The sequence below is a fragment of the Brassica napus genome, chromosome C4 (genome assembly GCF_020379485.1).
Source record: "Brassica napus cultivar Da-Ae chromosome C4, Da-Ae, whole genome shotgun sequence".
Taxonomy (NCBI): domain Eukaryota; kingdom Viridiplantae; phylum Streptophyta; class Magnoliopsida; order Brassicales; family Brassicaceae; genus Brassica; species Brassica napus.
The window spans coordinates 29,500,324-29,521,170 of record NC_063447.1 but is presented as its reverse complement, the minus strand read 5'-3'; the positions used below and the strand labels follow the sequence as shown (position 1 = coordinate 29,521,170).

The following is a 20,847-nucleotide window of genomic DNA, read 5'->3' as shown; positions in this document are numbered from 1 at the left end:
GATTATGGCCTTTGCACTTGAGAATGGTGTAGACTTTCCCTTGCATTTGATCTTGTACTCAATAGCTCTATCCTTGAACTTCGTTGGGTGAAGAGTGAGAGTGTGTGGCATCATATCAAGAGGTGGAGGGTGAGGTTCTTTCATCATCTTCTTCTTGTCATGAGCAGCCTTTGTGGCTCTACTCACCTCCTCTTTTGTAGCACTTTCCAAGTGCTCATCACACATCTCTTTAGAGGACTCTCCATCAAGACTTTCTTTTCCACTAACAACCATTTCATCCTTAATCTTTTCAATGGAAGGTTCTCCACAAGTGATGGTTCTACAGTACTCAACATTCATCATTGGATACTTGATTGGGTAGGAAACAACTTTGTTTATATTGAGGAGTGTGACCTTCTTGTTGGCAAAGTCAATGCAAGCTCCTACTGTTGTGAGAAATGGTGTTCCAAGGATCAATGGGACTCTCTTCCCAGTTGCCATCTTCAAAACAGTGAGGTCAATAGGAATGGTGCAAGCTCCAATCTTCAAAGGAAAGTCCTTGATGAGACCAATTGGAGTTGTAGAAGAGGAGTCCCCAAACATTAGTAAAGATGTGTTTGGTTCCATGTTTTCAATCCCAAGACTCTTCACCATCTCCATTGAGATCACATTCACACTTGCACCAGAATCAACAAGAGCATCATCAAGTGTGAACTTACCAAAGGAGCAAGACAAGGTGAACTTCCCTTGGGTTTCTAATTTGGGAAGGGACTTTGGTGTGACTGGTGGATCAAGCTGCACAGTAGAGATGTCTAGAAGCTTTGCTACTTCTTCTTTGTGAGCTAGAATGTCCATGATGAGCATCATTTGAACATGAGCATCACGCATATGTGAGATCTCTGGAAGCTTGACTCCTACAACACTCATGTCCTTTCTGAACTTGGAGATCACCTTCTTTTGAGCTTTGGTGAGGACCATTTGAAGAAATGGGAGCTTATCATAAGGTGACTGCTCAACCTCAGTGGTTCCTTTCAACTTTACTTCCTTTAGCCTCTGCACATCCTCTCTTTCAACTTGATTCTCAGCCTTGTGCTCATCTCTCTTCAGATTCTCTGCTGCAACCTTTAGTTCAGCTTGTGCCTTTACCCTCTCCATAGCCTTGTGTTCAGTCTTATCCAGAATCTGTGCTGCAGCCTGGGAAACAAATTCTGTTCCATACAAGAAGCTATCAATTTGATCCACCTCTTTCTCATGATCACTCAACTCAATCTCAAAAGAAGTAGTAGATAGGATAACATTGCAATACTCTTTGGGATTTTGCTCTGATTTTCCTGGTAGAGATCCCATTGGGCGCTTGGAGGTTGAAGGCATAGAGGCAAACTGATTCTCCAAAGCCTTGAAGTGAGAGGAGAGTTGTAGGAACTTGTTGTTGAGGTCATTGTAGCTTCCATCAACTTTGGTGTGAAGGTTCTTCAGCTCATATCCAATGTGCTTCTCACTTCTAGTTTGGGACTCCAAGATCTGTTTCAACATTGCATCAGTGCTACTCTCTTGTGGAGCATAAGTAGAAGATCCGGCTTGGCCTTGTGTAGACTGATTTCCTTTGGAAGAGACGCCTTGAGAGTAGTTTTGCCTACCTTGGTAACCACCTTGTTGGTAGTTGTAGAAGGGCTTTTGTTGGTAACTGTTATACTGAAAGTTAGGCTCATTCTTGTACCATGTCCCATTAGCATTCATAAAACATAGCTCTTCTTGACCTTCTAGACCATCAACTTCATGAACCACAACTGTCTCCTCTTGTTTCTGCTCACCAACAAAGTTTACTTTCTCTTGTTTGGCTTATCCGAAAGAAGCAAATCCATCTTATCTTGTAGAGCCTTAAACTCTCTCTTTGTGTTTGTATCATCACCTCCACTGCTTCTGTTGCTTCTATCATGCTCATCACTGTAGACTGAATCACTCTTAGCCATATTCTCTATAATCTCCAAAGCATCTGCTTCACTTCTCCCCAAGAAGAAACCATTGCTAGCAGTATCAAGCTGGCTTCTAAACTTAGGCAAAGCACCTCTGTAGAAAGTACTAAGCAAATTCTCCATGTTGAAGCCATGATGAGGACATTGAGAGATGTAGCTGTTGAACCTTTCCCATGCTTCTCCAAAGCCTTCAAGATTCCTTTGATGAAATCCAGAGATTTCATTCCTTAACTTAGCAGTTCTTGAAGTAGAGAAGAACTTGGTGAGAAAAGCTTTCTTGCACTCATCCCATGTGGTGATTGAATATCTTGAAAGGCTCTTCTCCTATGTGTGCGCTTTGTCTCCCAAAGAGAATGGAAACATCCTTAGCTTGAATGCATCTTCAGAGACACCACTGATCTTTGTTGTTCCACACAGCTTATCAAAGTTATCCAAGTGGTCTAGTGGATCCTCCAAGGCAAGACCATGGTACTTGTTGCTCTGGATCATGTTTATCAAGCTTGATTTGATCTCAAAGTTGTTGTTTTCCACAACTGGTGCTCTGATGCCAGCTCTATGCCCATGGATATTGGGCTCATCATGTGTGCCAATAGCTCTAGCTTGGCGCTGTGGGTGTTGTGGCCTAAGGTTGGCAGCTCCTTGGCCAATGCCCTCTCCATCTTGAGGCTGATTTTGATGTTGGTCCATCACAAATCCCAATCTGTCTAAGTGAGCTTGTTGCTCTTCTTCTCTTCTTCTCCTTGCAATCTCCCTTTCAAGTGCTCTAATGTCTTCAACTCTTGGAACTAGGTCTGTTGGGCCTCTGCTCCGCAAGTTCATGCACCTGAGATACAAAAGGGCTAGGAGAGAGAATCAATAACTAGATATAAGGAAAATAAGACTTAGTCTCAAGTAAGGACCAAATCTCAATGTCAAAATCAACTTAGAATTGGCAACGGCGCCAAATTTGAAATGGACTTTTCAAGGGTCCTAATTCAAATCATGTAGTATTTAAGATGTCAATCTATTTCTAAGTATTTTGATGCAAAGAGAATGCAGGTTCAAACTTAATCTAAGTGCATTCAGTTCAATGAAGTGGTTTGATTAAACTAACAAGATTCTAACACAACTAACTAGCAACTTTCAATCAAATGGATAAAGGAGGACACATGAGTGTAGGAATTTGATGTCAAATGATTAAGATTCAATCTAAAATGGCAAGATTTCAATCAACACATTTTCCTAAGTCTAGATAACAATTTTAAGCAAGTTCTTTATCAAGACAAATGCTCATTTACTCTCAATGATCAAACATCAAATGTCTTTGGTTTGTGTCAATCAAGCAATTATTAAGAACAGATCATACAACTATCAAAACTCCCCTAACATCAAATATCTTTGATAGGGTAAGTTAAGAGCATGTTGAGTTGGCTCAGACATTTCATCGAACACCTTTCAGGCAATAAAATGTCTAGGTTTCTAATCTGAATTGTCAACTCTAGATTAGCATTAAGATCACTCAATCAAGCAAGGAAACATATTAATCTATTCTAAACATTCTAGATCATCACTTAATCATCCTAATCATCCTAACTCATGAATCCAAAGATGACTACTCACTCATTATCATGATAGACACTAAATCATTAGTTGAGCTGAGCCTAAACATGATTAATGATCAAAGCAATCAAGCAATCACAAAAGATAATGATCTTTCACTCCAAAGTGGTCTTTGATTTTTTAGATAATAAGATCAGTCCCAACTTTGGGATAACAAAGGTATTTATACAATCCCTGGAAAACCTAATGGTTTCCACTAAAAAGTCTAAAAATCCCTTTAAAAACACTAAAATTCGACCAGCTGAAAATGTGACCCGGGTAGAGGTCGGGTCGCCCAACCCGCGCTGGTCTACCCGTCGGCCGCGCGGGTCGTCCAACCCGCGCTGGTCTACCTGCGCTGGGTCATCCTGGGTTGTCCGCGCGGGTAGCGGGTCGTCCAACCCACGCTGGTCTACCCGCGTCAGCTTCTGTCGTCCAGCCTTCTTCGCCCGCGGTGGTCTACCCGGGTTCGACCATGGTTGATATACCTCTAGTAAATCGATCATAACTCCTCCAATACAGCTTCAAATGACTTGAAACCACTTCCATTAGAAAGCTAACTCAATTTACTATGTCTTTCCAAAATATTAGTAACAGAAGATATCTTTAAGACTTCCATCCATGTTCATCTTTCACCCTTTTGCACCAGAAATATCTCTAAACACCTCCAAAAACTCTATAGCACACTCCAGCCCCTAATAAGGACTCATGTATGCAAAATCCAACCTAAATATAACTAAATCTTAGTCTATATGATCAAAATGTATACGGATGAATGGCTAAAATCATGCAAATTCATAAGATATCAGGAAACTAACTCAAAACCTCAATCTCACAATCTCAAACTCATAAGTTATGCAACACCATTGCATCTCCTTATATATAACTCAAACTTCCTAAACTCATTAGGTTTAACATATTAGAATATTTCCTAAACACAACTCACTTTCCTATTCTAGGAAAATATTAACTTGTTCTCTAAGCTATTTCAAATGTAATTCAACAATGGACATGGTATAATGATTTTAAAATTGACAAGGTAATTGACAAAATGGGTGGGCGGGAATAGTACTCATAATCCCACTCAAGCTTTCTATTATTATTTTAATGTGAAATTCATTAAAAAAACATTTTAATGTGTCATTCTTTGGAAATTTTATAAAGGAGATCTAGAGACTTATACTTTGCAATTTATGTTACAAGTGACTAACCATCTTCGTAATGAGCGTCCTCAGATTGTATAAACTTGTACACTTTGGTGATGAGGTTAATTTAGTATTTTCCATTGACAATGCAATCGCAATACATGCAATTATGACAAGTGATTAAATTCGAATTTGCCGAACAAATAAATTTAACCGCGTGATGTGTAGAGTATTGTATATTCCTGATTTCAACTCTATACAAGCTAAATATATAATCACTAATGTTATTGAACTTACCAACTAAATAAAATCCTGCGCCAGGAAATCAGTCATTTTTCTTTCAAGAGTGAAATCTCAAGATTCATCTTGGTTAAACCCGATTATTGTTTTTATCATATTTTTTTTTTAACTAAAATCATGTATCTTTCTCATATTAAGATCACCGGACTCTCTATTTTTCCTATATAATTTACACTAAAATAAAATAATTCTATTATAGAGTAACTTTTACTCCCATATAATTATTCTACGATAGATTTATTCTATTATAAAGTGGAATATAGAAGAATGCCATATTTTTTTCTATTTTAGAATAATAAGGTAATATTCATTTATATTTTACTCTGTAATAGAGTACTATGAATTTTCCTGCGCCATGCGCAGAAATAGTAATTTTTAACATAACATTTTTTATTTCAAAAGAAAATTTTGATTTATATTTCAAAATTATTAATTTCTATTTTAACTTTAATAGTTATAAATAATCATAAACGTATTTTTGTAATCTTATTTTTTTTTTATTTGGTATAATTATTTAAATTTGATTTGATTTAATTTTTAATAAAGATAAAATTAGATTTTATAAAAATAGTTTTAATTATATCATTGTGTTTAATGATTATTTATTTTAAATATATATATATCTTCCCATCTAATTTTAAATATATATATAATTTTTTTTTACATATAAATATAAATTCTAATAAATTTGAGACTTTGTTTGTTTTAGTTAAACTGAAAAATCTTTTTTTTCAATTTAAATGATGAAGATAAACGAATAAATTTAAATAATGTTTAAATATTTAACTATCAAATTTTTTTGGATTAGTGTTACTTTATTTAGCTTATTTTTATTAATGTGAGATACATATATACATATATATTATTATTTTAATTGTGATATATGAATTATTAATATATTTAATAGTTTACCATAAATAAATATTTTTATGGAAAATTGACATTAATGATGATATATGATTTATTTTTATTACCATATTTAAAATCACTGCAAAAAAAAATTAAATTTTTATAAGGAAATTTTACATCTCACAATTAATATGATATCTTGTCACTATTTTCTAAAACCGTGTCATCTAGTTTAAGTGTCATGTCATCTTTTTTTCAGCGAGAATGATTGTAGCAACGACATGTGTATAAATCACTTCGCAAATATTAGAAAAGAAAATATAGAGAAAGAAATAGAGAACCGTCGGAGATGTTCTAAGTTTACGAAATAGATGAAACAAGTCCACGATCGGTTTTATCAAAGACTAGATATTTTTTCCGCGCTTCGCGCAGATTGTGTCTTATAAATTTATTTTATTTATAATATTATTTTTCGGTTTTTTTCTTTTACATTAACTTCTTGTTTTTTCCAATGTTAGTTTTTCTTAATTTAAATTTATATGTTTATAATTTTTCATTTTTCTTGTTGTAGATGGAGAATTATATTTTTTTATTGATGGTTTTTTGTATGTGACATAAACTTTTTGAAATTTTAAAATAATGTTATATATAGTACGATTAACACATTAAAGAAGAGAAACATATTCATGCACATTTTACACAGGTTTTATATGCATAATTTTAAACATTATATATGTATATATTATAAGTTTGAAATATGTAAATGCTTTCTAAAGCTAAATACTTGTTCTGAGTTTACATAACTTATCGAAAGTTTTATCTCTTTTTAAATTCAAATCACAGAAAAAAATATCAAAAAGTCAGTATAGATCGGTTTTTTGAGCTTTTAAATCATCACTGAAAAATTACATGAATCAGATAACAACAGTTTTATAAACAACTGGATAAAATTTGACCGAGCCAAAGATTTTTACACAATATGTTTTTTTTTTCTTCAAATTGCGAAGAGCCTATAGGCACAAAAAAAAAATCATAATTTTTGTTTTCACTTATATAACATTTTTTCTCCTTTACACACGGAGTTTATTACACTGCTATAAGCAATGGAGAACTCTATTCATATAAGATTCACATCTATGCATTTTTACAAAGAAGAATTTTAGCCATCTTTAGTTTCGGAATGGACCAACTTCAGTCATATACACTATATTTTCTCTATGATTCAAATCTTACAATTTTAATATATGTGCAGATTTCCATGTGAAAAAGCATGCATGCCATCTATCATTCAACCTATTACTTTTTCCAAAGTAAACAGTATAATCCTCGTTTGGTTAGCTCCACAAACTAATCTCTTTGGATCAGTTTACTAAAAAAATATGGATACTAATGTCAGAAAAGAATATAAACACTATCAACAATAAATATTGGCACAAGACTATTTGGTTCAAGGAACATATTCCACGTAATGCGTTTATATCATGGCTGGCTTTGGGGAGAAGACTGCCAACCAAGGATCGCTTGAGGCGTTGGGGGTTAAATGTCTTCGGAACGTGCGTCTTTTGTAATCTGGAAATAGAGACTCACCATCATCTCTTCTTTGAGTGCTATTTCTCTCGCTTGATATAGGAGCCTTTTGCTGCTTAAGTTTGGATTTCTCCTCAGACTGATCTACACTCTGTTGCATCCTGGATCAATCAACCTCGCGTCAACGCAGATGTGCATGCTACTCCAGTCATCAAGCTCTACTTTCAGTCAGCCATCTACCTGCTGTGGAAAGAGCGTAATGCTCGTGTGTTCACAGCTGTCTCCTCACCTTCATCAGTCATCCTCTCTCGACCGTATGATGCGTGACCGTCTCCTCTCTTACCCGGCAAGTTCTTCTTTCTCTTCTTCTCTACTTCTTTTTATCTTTCTTGTATAAGACCTCCTTAAGGCTTTTTTTTACTTTGAGTTGTTGTTGGTTGTTTTTGTTTCCTTGATGTAATAAGTTGTTTAAAAACAACAGTGTAACCTTTCAGAAAATGATAATCTTAACATCTTACCAAAAAAAAAACAACAAATATTGACTTATTTATGTGAATATATATTTTATTTTAAATCATTATAATGGACAAATAAAGCACCATAATTTGTACAACAAATTTTCTTAGATTCACCTCATTATACTCACCATTTTACCATTTTAATTACATAATTTTACATGAGCTTCTTCACCCTCCCCGGTTATTTTCTCTTTATTTATAACTACAATATAAAGTTATAAACTATATATATTATAAATTAATAATTTATTTATCCTTGAAATCTAACGATTAAAAATAGAACATAATTCAATATAGATATATGATTCTATTAATAAATTAGCAGTTACAAATTTAAAATTTCTAGAAATATCAAAAGTGGTATATTAGTTAATTATCTTCTAAATGATATTTATTTCTAATTCTTTTTGGATGAGAATATTTTGGCTGAGGTGGATAGTACCAAAAGCCTGTAATTTAGTCCCTTTTATATAGTAGGATGAATCTTAGCTAACTAATTTTTAATATTAAATGGAACGACTTTTAGCCATAATTTGTTTTCTTCAAAAATATTTAAAAGAAGGACCAGAAAAGAACTAGAGGGGGAGGCCAGGAGACATTATTATCGCTAGTCAAAAACAACAAACCCTACTTTTGCTTTCTGATATAAAATTTATATTTTATTTTTGCAGGTTTCTTCTCTTCTTCTTCCTCTTGCCTCCTGTCTTTCATCATCCATAAAGTGAAAGCTAACCCATAGAGCCAATATCATCCTAAAAAGAAATTTATTTCCAAAACATTCTCTCTTTGCTCTTTACCCTTTCTCTCTCTCTCTCTGCCTTTCTCTTTGTCAAAGTTCATGGATGCTACGAAGTGGACGCATGTACGTCAAAAGATCTCTCTTTGCTATATCTGTTTGTTTCTTATTTTCTAACTCTAACAATTTCCCTCTCTCTATACTCACATGGATATTAACATGTACATGTATGTATGTATGTATGTATGTATGTATGTATGGAACAATTTTTTTATTATGCTTCTTGTGATTATATGCATAGTCTTATAGATACAAAAACGTTTTTGTGTATGTTATTTGCATGATGAATTATCCTTTCGAAACTTTCGAAGTTCTCGAATGAGTAAATGAAACCTTTTTCTCTATATTCACCTTTTTATGTGATGAATTGTAGATTTTGATAACTAATGGATAAAAAGGTTTGATTTGTTATTTACCTTTTGGTCTTGGTGCTCAGGTCTTACCAAGTTCTTTTTCTTTCTAAATTGTGGTTTACTTAGCTTCCTATAATTTTCTTTTAAAGCACCGACGATTTATTAAACCACAAAAAACTAGTTTTATTTTCTTCTTTCTGTTGTGCTTAATTATTTCTTAAATTTTAATTCATCTCACCAAACCCTAGTCCTGACGTGATTCAAGACTCGTTTTACACTCGTTATTGTTCTGTTTGACATGATCAGTGACTAAAACATTATCTCAATTCTTGTAGGATTTTCAAGAAATGATAAATGTAAAACCAATGGAGCAGATAATTTCAAACACCAGCAACAACACTTCGCAGCAGCAACAGCAGCAGCAACAACAGCAACAAACATTCATCGCCACCACAGCGAGACCAAACCCCAACGCATCCAACGGCGGATCCGGCGCCGGAAATGACAACAACACTGCTACTACGATGGAAAGTACTAGAAAGGCGAGGCCGCAAGAGAAAGTGAATTGTCCAAGATGTAACGCAACCAACACAAAGTTTTGTTACTACAACAACTACAGTCTCACGCAACCAAGATACTTCTGCAAAGGTTGTCGAAGGTATTGGACCGAAGGTGGCTCTCTTCGTAACGTTCCTGTGGGAGGAAGCTCAAGAAAGAACAAGAGATCCTCAACACCTTTAGCTTCACCTTCTAATCCCAAGCTTCCAGATCTAAACCCACCGTTTTTTTTTGCAACCCAAATCCCTAATAAGTCGTCAAAAGATCTCAACTTGTTGTCTTTCCCAGTCATGCAAGATCATCATCATGGTATGTCTCAGTTTCTTCATATGCCCAAGGTCGAGAACAACAATACTTCATCCTCAATATATGCTTCATCATCTCATGGAGCCTCTTCAAGAGGCATGAACACGTTATTGCCTGGTCAAATGATGGATTCAAACTCAGTCCTTTACTCATCTTTAGGGATTCCAACAATGGCTGATTACAAACAGAGTAACAATAATCTTTCGTTCTCCATTGATCATCATCAAGGGATTGGACATAACACCATCAACAATAACCACAGAGCTGAAGATAACAATCATGCTGATGATATGAATGGAGCAAGTAGGGTGTTGTTCCCTTTTTCTGACACGAAAGAGTTTTCAAGCACAAACCAAGAGAAGAGCCATAATACATATTGGAGTGGGATGTTCAGTAATACAGGAGGATCTTCGTGGTGAAGAATGTATCATGAACTTCATAGCTTTTCTTCTCTTTTTCACTTTATTTACCTCCTTATTCTATCATATTTTTACTTTGATGATCTTTTGTTTCTCTCACATGGGGTACTTTAGTTAAAGTTGTCAGAACTTAGTTTAGAGATTGTCTTTTTATTTCATCTTTTCTGTTTTTTTTTAATATATATTTATTTCATAATTGGGTTTGATGGTATTTTTTTAGTAGCAAAAGGGTCTTTGTATCATAGGAATGGTGAGGGGTATGAGGGTAGAAGAATAAGTGAATGCGAGGGCTTTGTGTATATTCATCATTTCTTCTATCTGTAGAAGTATTTGTGTAATCTATTCATGTTTTCTATAAATCATAATCCAATTTATAATTTATATTGTGTGAACCTAAAGATTGATACAACTTTGATTTTTGTTGTATATTTTCAGCTTTGGTTTATAAGTATAATTGTACTATCCAAATAATGAGAAATAAAACAAACAAATATGATCGGGATCTTTATCCACGAAGAGTCATGATTATCAAATCCCATAGCATCGCATTTTGGGGACATTAATATATACTTATAGAGCTTTGCTCTTCAGCTTTTTGACTTTTGTGCCCGTGCGTGAATTTCGCAATCCTTTATCCTTTTCAACGTAAATTCTAGGTGTTTTTTTTTTCTGTTAAAGTATTTTCTTTATGTTAAAGCATTTCAACTTAAGTTCATTACTATGCACATCCCTTTAATGTGAGTATTATTATGACTACACGAACTAATGATCAAGGGAATTAATACGTTAATTAAATATTTAAATGTGTTCAGGGCTAAGTTAACCTACTCGCACTAAAAGCCGTTTGTAGCATTTACTAATAAATAATTGTATAGTGTGTGTAGATCTGTAAATTTGGTCATATTATTAACTAATCATCGTCTTAAAGCAAACACCCACTAAGATTCGGAGACGACGGCACGGTTTCCTTGAATTCTCGTTATTACCAGATTTACCGCAATGTCACATTCCACTCGACACTTTTTTCTTCTATCTTTAATAAATACTCCTAGTTCTAAACTTCTAATAATGAAACCGTACCTTCACGTTTCATCCACCTAATCCGCTGATTAATCTTCGTTTAGCTGGAAAAACATTCCTCCAAATGTATTCATGGTAAGTGGTAATCACAGTTGACGTATAAATTTTCATATAATAAATTTTATATGTCGTATTACTTACAATATTGTAGCATAATTTCATTTAAGCTCTACCTTTTCAGAGAAATTACAAGTTACTTAGGTAAAAGTTATCATGACCCGCACACCACGAAATTTTCTCACACTTGTTAAAAGGAATAACATCATGGGGATCCAAAATAGAAAAGCTGATAAAATTGTTGAAGCTACACTAGAAGGAATAAATAAGTGTCTATATATAAATAAATCGTACCATAACCTTTAAAAGTTGATATGTATTAGAAATTTATTAATATCAAATAGTGTACTGCTACGTATACTTTTGTCAGGATATATATTTTGTATATAAGGATAATTATGTGTATGTTGATATGTATTAGAAATTTATTAATATCAAATAGTGTACTGCTACGTATACTCTTATCAGGATATATAGTATATAGCATATATAAGGATAATCATGTGTATGAACACATGATGATTAGTAGCTGGCTTGAAATGCGGAAGTAGATGTCCCCTTTATAGTGCCCGCCAACCAAACATGATTTTTCATTGAGTTATTCTTGGGTTCACCCCCTAGGGTGAACCTTTAGATTCACCAACCAATAGAAAATTATCATTTTAAATTTAGTATCTTTTAATTAAGGAAACCAAATAACTTGGCAAATTATATTATTTTTTCAAAATAAAATTTAAAAATAAATAAAAATAATATATAAAAAACGAATTTAAAAAAAAAAAATGTTGTCAACAAAACACTAAACCCTAAACTCTAATACTAAACCCTAAACTCAAATCCTAAACCCTAAATCCTTGGGTAAACCTTAAATCCTTGGGTAAACCCCTAAACCCTTGGAAAAACACTAAACATGTTGTCAACAAAACACTAAACCCTAAACTCTAATCCTAAACCCTAAACCCTTGGGAAAACCTTAAACCCTTGGGTAAACCCTAAACCCTTGGGTAAACCCTAAACCCTTAGGTAAACCCTAAACCCTTGGAAAAACACTAAACATTTGGATAAATTCTAAATTATAAATCTTAAACACTAAACTCTAAATCTTAAAAATAAATATTTTTTTTAAATAATCTTTTTTTAGAACTATTGTTATTTTTATTTATTTAATTTTTTATTTTTTATTTTAAAAGCATAATATAATTTGGCAAGTTATTTTGTTTCCTTAATTAAAAGATACTAGATCTAAAATGACAACTTTCTATTGGTTGGTGAACCTAAAGGTTCACCCTAGGGGGTGAACCCAAGAAAAAGTCTTTTTCATTGGGTTCTTATTGTTTTGATTGTTTAATTACTGACTATATTTGAATAATACATAACTATATTTAAATATATCTAAGATAAAATCAAACGCGATATTCTGGTAGTCTATAACAAATCCAGATTTATCTACGCATGGTCACTTTATTCAAGATTATTAAGAAAACACAACGCGATGGATCCATGAGTCAACTATATATTTCTTTAAAATATAGAAAGTTGTTATCTTCAGGCCAAAGAAACCAAAGGAATAAAAGACCTGTGAGTCGATATCATTCACTAATACTCATGGAAAAGACAAGTGACGTGTGTTCACACGGTTATCCTTTGACGCATACTCAATAGAAACAACCCTGTCCAATATTTTGCTGCAGTCACAAATAGAAGTTAGCAATAATCTTAGATATTTGGAAAAAATAGCAGCAGGCGGCGGTTTTGCTTTTGAGTAGCTTCAAGGGCTTTCCTGGCATCTTTTTGAGTTGCATGCTGAATAAATGAGAAGTTGCGTCTAACACGTACGTTGATGACCTTACCAAAGGGGTCCAAGTGCTTTTCAATGTGGTGCTCGTTTGTTGTAATCACTACAAGAAAACATCAAAGATTCTGAGGGAAAAAATCGTCGGAATTTCGTCGGAATATCGTTATTCCGACGAAATTCCGACGAAACACGTCGTCGGAAATAATTCCTCGGAATTTCTTTTTTCCTCTGAAATCCCTCGGAATTTTCCGACGGAATTCCGAGGAAATAAATTTCCGAGGAAATTCCGAGGATCCCTTGTTTGTCGGAAAAGTCCTCGGAATATACCGAGGTAGAACTTCGTCGGGATAATTCCTCGGAAGTTCATCGATCGATGCGTGTTTGGACATATATACATCGATCGATAGGAGTATACCGACGGACTTTTTCCTCGGTTTATTCCGAGGAACTGTTCCCTCGGTATATTCCGAGGGATCCGTTCCTCGGAATTTTCCGAGGGAGTTGTCCCTCGGAAAATTCCGAGGGAAATGTCCCTCGCTATATTTTTTTAAAAAAACGGATCGATCGATGCGTTTTTGTTCAAAAACGCATCGATCGATCTAGTGAAAAATATAATTAATTTCCTCGGAATGTAAAAAATATTAATTTTTTTGAAAAAATAAAATTTCTGAAATTTAAATTCGAAAATATGAAATTAAAAGTAAAATTGAAATCATACTAATTAATATTCAAAGTTTCACAAATAAAAATAAAACATTCCGAGATTGGGGAAAAAAAAAACTACGGGTCTGGCACGTCCGGGAACACCTCGTTCGGGTACATCCTCTGCATCATCTCCATCATTTGCTGGTTCAGCCTCCTCTGTGCCTCATAGCCCGCCTGTTGAGCCGCCATCTGGGTCTCCAACAAAGATATTCGATCATCTTTGTCCTTCAACTGAGCCGTAAGTACTTCTGGATCAACAAAGGGCGGTGGTGCAGAAGAAGGAGGAACCGACCGGGTGCGACGACCCAAACCGAACAAACGTCCCTTCTTCTTTGGAACCGACTGAATAGAAAAAAGCCAAATTTAGAAATTTAAACCAAGAAATAAATGAATTGAACTTAAAAAAAAAAGAACTTACGGATTCAACGATTTCGTTGATTCGAAACCGGGACAAGTTGGTCGAAGCCGTCGAAGCGTCATCCTCGGTTTGAAGCTGAGACACTTCGTCTACCACCTGAGTTTGGACCAGGTCGACCACGTCCCTCACAAGACCGTCATCAATCTGGCCGGTCTTCTTGTTGGTATACGCCCTCCTCATTAGGGCGAGATCATCGACCGGCTCGCCATCATTTTCTTCCGCCTTGAAAAAAAACATAAAATTAAAGAAACATTAGAAATTAGAAGAAATGCACAATAAATTTAAATTCTGAAACTCAAATAATTGAAGAAAAAGCGGTTGAACTTACCATGCGATCTCCGAGAGTGGCAATAGATTGAGCACCCAAGTTATGCTTGTAGATGCCCTTCCCTTTACGGTCGCTCCTGCGGTTGGTGGAGTTGGTGGAAGAAGTTTCTTTCGTCTCCTCCTTATCCCAATGCGCACACAACTCCTTCCAGACCGTGTCGTTCATCGACTTTGGGACCTTTTAATTAAAAAAAAAAGAAAAAGTTTAATAAATTAAAAAATAGTTTAATAAATTAAAAAATTGTTTAATAAATTAAATCGAACCTTATTGATTTCCCACTTCTTCTTCCACTCGTGGATCTGCTTCCCATAGTTGTCCATTACTTTATGGACGAAGTGGTGATAGATAAAGAGCGTCTCATCGGAATTCCAGTTGAACTCTTGCTGAAAAAAAAACACAATTAGTAGAAAATTTATATTAAAGATTAAAAATATAAGTAAAAAATTAGAATACTTACCGCAAACTGACGAAACCACAGAACCTGCTTGTCGGTTGGGAAGTGAGTGAAAGTCGGATGTCCACTGTCGAGGGCCGAGTACATCATACGGTTGATCCATGCGCTGATCCCGTTCCCGGATCGGTTGAACCTTATTAAAAGAACAAACGGTTAATAATGAATCCAAATTTAAAGAAAAAAAAATGTTTAATTACCATGTTTGACCCCGTCCATGTGGATACGGAGTGAGATACGGAAGATGGTCACGACCGGGCTGTTGAACCAACTCCGCAACCCTCATCACTCCCGGAGGACCCGGAGGAACAGGAGCGGATGCAGCAGCGGGAGCGAGAGGAGCATGAGCGGGTGCAGCAGAGGGAGATGTATGGTTGGAGCTGTGGGGCGAAGGGGAATCCTGAAAATGGCTGGAATCCCGAGACTGGCTCCCCGTACCACCACGACCACGACGCTGTCGAGGCCGGGTCTGATCATCATGAGACCTGTAAATTAAAAAAATATATTTAATAAATACAGAAATATATAAATTAATTTTTTTTATTAAAAAAAAATCCCAAATAATTTAATCACAGAAAAAGATTTATATATATTAAATTTTTTTAATAAATATATAAAAATAGTTCTAATAAACAAAAAATAGTTTTAATAAATAAAAATTGTTTAATAATTAAAATGTTTTGTAAAATCCAAAAAATCGAATTTATATAGAATTTTTTTTTGTAAAATCCAAAAAATCGAATTTATATAGAAAAATCGTTTTGTAAAATACAAAAATCGATTTTATATACAAAAATCGATTTTATAAATACAAAAAAAAAAAAATTATAAAAAAATTCTAAATCAATTCAACAAAACAAATTATTCAACCAAATCACAATTCTAAACCTATTATACAACCAAATCACAATCCTAACCAATCACCCTAACAAAAATCTATCAAAACTACACAAAAACCTAACAAATAGAACCTAAGAGAGTGGGATAGGGTCCTTACATGATTTGTGTAAGAGAAGAGGGAGATCGCCGGAGATATCGTCGGATTTCAGGGGGAAATCGCCGGAGAGAAAGAGAGGAGTCGCGCAGAGGAAGAAGAGAGAAATGGGGAAGAAGAAGGGGCTCGTGGTTATAAAACCTAGGGTCCGACGGACATTATCCGTCGGAATTCCGTCGGAATTCTAATTTCAATTTTCGCGAAATATTTGCCCGGTAAAATGAAAATATTCCGAGGAAATTCCGACAGATAGTAAAATATCCGTCGGAATTTCCTCGGAATATTCCGAGGAAATACCGAGGAACTAGTGTTTGGGGTTTCAAAACATCAATTTTTTTTGCCGTATTTCATTTCTTATACAATTGTAATGCATACCATTGAGGATTCTTTGTATACATGAGCATAAACCATGAAATAACAAATTTCAAAACTAATTGAAAGTATTCCCTTTACCGTTCGTTAAAAGGTATAAGTGTTTCTCTTATGTTGCGAGATTTCGTTCATACAATCGGAAAAGTGTTAATTATACGGTAAGGAACAAATTTTTGACTTCATAATGAACGTAAGACACTTAATAAGGGTTATATAGGTGTTATTCAAACGGCAAAACGTTGTTTTCGGTTTAAAAACCCTATTTCCTCGGAATTTCCTCGGATTATTCCGAGGGAACTCCGACGAAACCCTCTTCTTCCTCGAAATTTCCTCGGAATATTCCGAGGAAATTCCGACGAACTAGTGTTTGGGGTTTCAAAACGTAATTTTTTTTTAAAAAACGCATCGATCGATGCGTTTTTGAACAAAAACAAATCGATCGATTACTAAGATGGCCCGGGCCGTAAGATTGTGATCGATCGATGAGAGTATCCCATCGATCTATCGACAATCTGAATTGTTCCTCGGAATTTCCTCGGAAAATCTTGTATGTTTTTTTAAAAATGCATCGATCGATGCGTTATAGAACAAAAACGCATCGATCGATTACTAGGATGGACCGGGCCGTAAGATTGTGATCGATCGATGAGATTAACCCATCGATCTATCGACAATCTGAATTGTTCCTCGGAATTTCATCGGAAAATCTTGTATGTTTTTTTAAAAATGCATCGATCGATGCGTTATAGAACAAAAACGCATCGATCGATTACTAGGATGGACGGGGCCGTAAGATTGTGATCGATCGATGAGAGTAACCCATCGATCTATCGACAATCTGAATTGTTCCTCGGAATTTCCTCGGAAAATCTTGTATGTTTTTTTAAAAATGCATCGATCGATGCGTTATAGAACAAAAACGCATCGATCGATTACTAGGATGGACCGGGCCGTAAGATTGTGATCGATCGATGAGAGTATCCCATCGATCGATCGACAATCTGAATTGTTCCTCGGAATTTCCTCGGAAAATCTTGTATGTTTTTTTAAAAACGCATCGATCGATGCGTTATAGAACAAAAACGCATCGATCGATTACCAAGATGGCCCGGGCCGTAAGAATGTGATCGATCGATGCGTTATAGAAACAAAACGCATCGATCGATGCGTGTTCGGAAAACAGAATTATAAGGCAAAACCCGACCTTTTTTGGATCTAAACCTTAGAACTCTCATCCCCTCCGATTTCCCCTATAATTCGCCCCCCCCCTTTCTCTCTCTATAATCATCCGATTTGAACAATTTTGGGCTCTATTCCACTTGATTTTTCGAGCTCTACCTGATTCCTACACTCGTCTTCACCCTAAGACAGGTATACTCCGCGAATCTCCACATTCTGAAATCGTGTTCTTGAGCAATTTTTTGGGTTTTGTGAATTTCTTATTTCCGTGTTGATTCCTTGATCAAATATGCATGAAACAGATGTTTAAACATGGAATAGAACACAATTGTCTGTGATCAACGAGTTTGGAACATGATTTGAGATGATTTAGGGATAGAGAATTTTTTTCAATTTCGTTTTTTTTTATCACAACTCGATTTCGCTTTTCATTTTCATGTTCAGCTTTGCCTTCTTAATTGATTATAACCATGTTGAGAGCAATGATTCTATTTTGTAGAGAATGAAGCGCACGAAAACATCAGCAAAGAAAAACACACAAGAAGCGGGTTCGTCACAGCTGGAGAAGCAAAGGCCAAAGAAGTGGGATAAGTCTGATACCACCCACTACAACAACATGAAGAAGGTAGCCGTTCCGGCTACACAACTAGCATGTCCTGAGACGATGACAATATTGGGAATCAAAGCAGACATTGAAGGACTGTTCCAGAACATGGGTCTAGGCCAACTATGCAACCTCAAGGAACCCACTTATCCGGAGTTGGTACGCCAGTTCATAGCATCCGCATACGTCACCCGTCCCGATGATAGCCATCAGGAAGGTTTTCTGGCATTCGTAGTGCAGAAAGTATACTATGAGGTATCTTTCACAGACCTCTGCGGACTATTTGGATTGAGTGCGGGGGAGAGGACATATGGTCTTTATTGGACTTCAGAGCTGTTGAACTTCTGGGAAACGATTGGCACAGGGGTTTATAGATCTTCTCAGGCAAAGGAGTCACTTATCCGGAGCCCAGTACTGAGATATGCGACACGCCTCATTGGCTCATTGCTATACGGGACAACCACAGCCGCATCAGTCACGCAATGGGAGTTGTGCCTCCTGTACCAAGGTGTGAGGCATTTGCTACCGGCATTTGGAAACTCTACATTCCCACCTGCTACTGCCTTCAACATGGGAGCGGTGCTGGCCGCAAACTTAGCAGGATACAAGGGGAAAGTAACCAAATCCAAGAGCAATGCATGTGGATTTGGTGCAGTGATTACTCGGATCCTTAGACATGTGGGTGTAGACTGTGAGAACCACCAGGTAGCACTGGACAGATCGAACAACATTGCTTGGAACTACCTGGATGTCATTTCTCTAGTAAGTAAGGAGTTCATAGCTGGTCCCCACTCGAGGATCGATCGGGATGGTCCTTACGTCTACGTATTCCAGGACCGAGCGAAGAAAACACTCTACTGCCACCTGCCTCAGATCGGCCTGACTGCTCTACTTTCAGAGGCTGCAGTTGAGTTCCTACCCCCTGCTACCGCACTAGTAGACAAGCCATCCTTCTTCACGCCAAAATATCAGACCAAAGGCAAGGGCGTGGTTGATGAAGAAGGACAAGATGAGGCTGCACAAGCCATTCCAGATGATTCACAACCCCATCAGCTACTCCCATCAGACTCCAGCCAGTACAAGCTGCAAGAGCTTCCACCGAACGCCACTTCGCGCCAGCAACAACATTGGAGAGATCAGAGCATAAAGACAAACAACGACATGCTACACAAGATCTGGGCTGCCATTTCACGTATCAGGCCGTGTCGTTGCCAAAAGGATGATGTAGTTCATCGGGACAACTCTCCATCCAGCTCTGGTTCGGGTTCGAGTGGTACACACAGGGTAAGAAAGAGGTCCAAGAGACCCAACGATGCAGGAACATCTGGAGCAGGAGACGAGGAGTAGGAGCTATCACCGGCTATTTTATTTTCTTTTCTATTCTAACGTTTTATGGTCTTATTTTCTGTTAATTTTGAACTGAGTTTTTTTTTAGGTTTCTTAATTATGAGTTCGTATTTCTTTTACATGGTTTCTTTGTTTTATTTGGTTGTGTTTTGTGTAGCTTTTAATTCGTATTCAGCTTTGCCTTGCTAGATAAACCAAATAACTATTATCCGAGGAAAGAGGTTATATCAAGTGTTCCTCGGAATTTCCTCGGTATTTCTTAAAAAAAAAAAAAATAAGTTCAATGGTAGTCTGTTTCCGAGTCATCATCACCAGATGAATCTGAATCTGGATCTTGGTGAAACTCTCCAATTACTGGTTCATCCTCTACGTGAACGACGGCTTCCTCTCCAAAGTCGGTTAAATCGACTACAAGGCCAACTCCAGCTAAATCTTCTGCTGCACTACAGTTGCCGGATGTGCTTGGTTGTAGTGGGTCTTCCAGCTCAGAACTTCCCTGAACTCGGCCTCTCGGGTTGAGTCTTGTAACAGTAACCCATGGATCATCTCTGTTCCTTACCCGGGGGTACTTGATATAACAAACCTGTAACATTTAGAAAAATTATAAATTAATACACATGATGATGAATCATTCTGAATAATTAACATTTAATTACCTGATCGGCCTGGGAAGCAAGAATGAAAGGATCATAATATTGCAGCTTTCGCCTCGAATTTACTGATGTAACACCAAATGCATCTGTTCTCACACCTCGATCTGGGGTGTTGTCGTGCCAATCACAATAGAAAACAGTACAGCGCAATCCAACCATGCCCAAATACTTGATTTCCAAAATCTCATGTATGTGTCCGTAGTATACATCATCTCCTGATGCAGAACAAACGCCAGCATCATAAGTCGTACTCGAACGTCTCCTCTTCTGAGTTGTGAATGCATATCCTCGAGTACAAAATCTCGGATATGACTTCACAACAAAGTTTGGTCCAACGACCATCTCACGTATCCAATCGTCAAATGTTTCACCTCTGGCCAAACCAGCAGACACCTATTAATAGCACATATATATATATTATATCAATAAATGTGAATTAGTATAAATATGTGATAAAATATATTTTAATTTGTTTAAAGCACTCACATAAGTAAACATCCATCCAGTAAATTCTCTCTGCTTCATTTCTTCTAGTTCGTCCTCTGTGGCGTATCTATACTCGA

At 36.1% G+C, this 20,847-nt stretch overlaps 1 protein-coding gene and 1 non-coding gene across 3 annotated transcripts; both read left to right on the top strand.

The window, feature by feature from the left end:
* Positions 1-2,079: 2,079 nt before the first annotated feature.
* LOC125586657 lies at positions 2,080-2,186 on the top strand. Its single transcript, XR_007323193.1, has one exon. It is a non-coding gene; the product is annotated as a small nucleolar RNA R71 (small nucleolar RNA).
* A 6,193-nt stretch (positions 2,187-8,379) lies between these two features.
* LOC106394701 (dof zinc finger protein DOF3.7-like) lies at positions 8,380-10,681 on the top strand. Of its 2 annotated transcripts, none has more exons than XM_013835269.3 (2): positions 8,380-8,731; positions 9,354-10,681. In XM_013835269.3, the coding sequence occupies exons 1-2, from the start codon at positions 8,708-8,710 to the stop codon at positions 10,299-10,301; spliced, it is 972 nt and encodes a 323-aa protein (XP_013690723.2). In that variant the 5' UTR covers positions 8,380-8,707; the 3' UTR covers positions 10,302-10,681. The 2 variants fall into 2 exon arrangements, with proteins under 2 accessions (XP_013690723.2, XP_013690727.2); XM_013835273.3 differs by having other exon boundaries at positions 8,727-8,832.
* The last annotated feature ends 10,166 nt before the right edge of the window (positions 10,682-20,847 follow it).

Excerpts from the sequence above, each read along its gene's own strand:
- LOC106394701 (XM_013835269.3), top strand. The coding sequence starts at position 8,708 with ATGGATGCTACGAAGTGGACGCAT. Across the intron at positions 8,732-9,353 it reads ATGCTACGAAGTGGACGCAT|GATTTTCAAGAAATGATAAA; the intron begins GTACGTCAAAAG and ends CAATTCTTGTAG.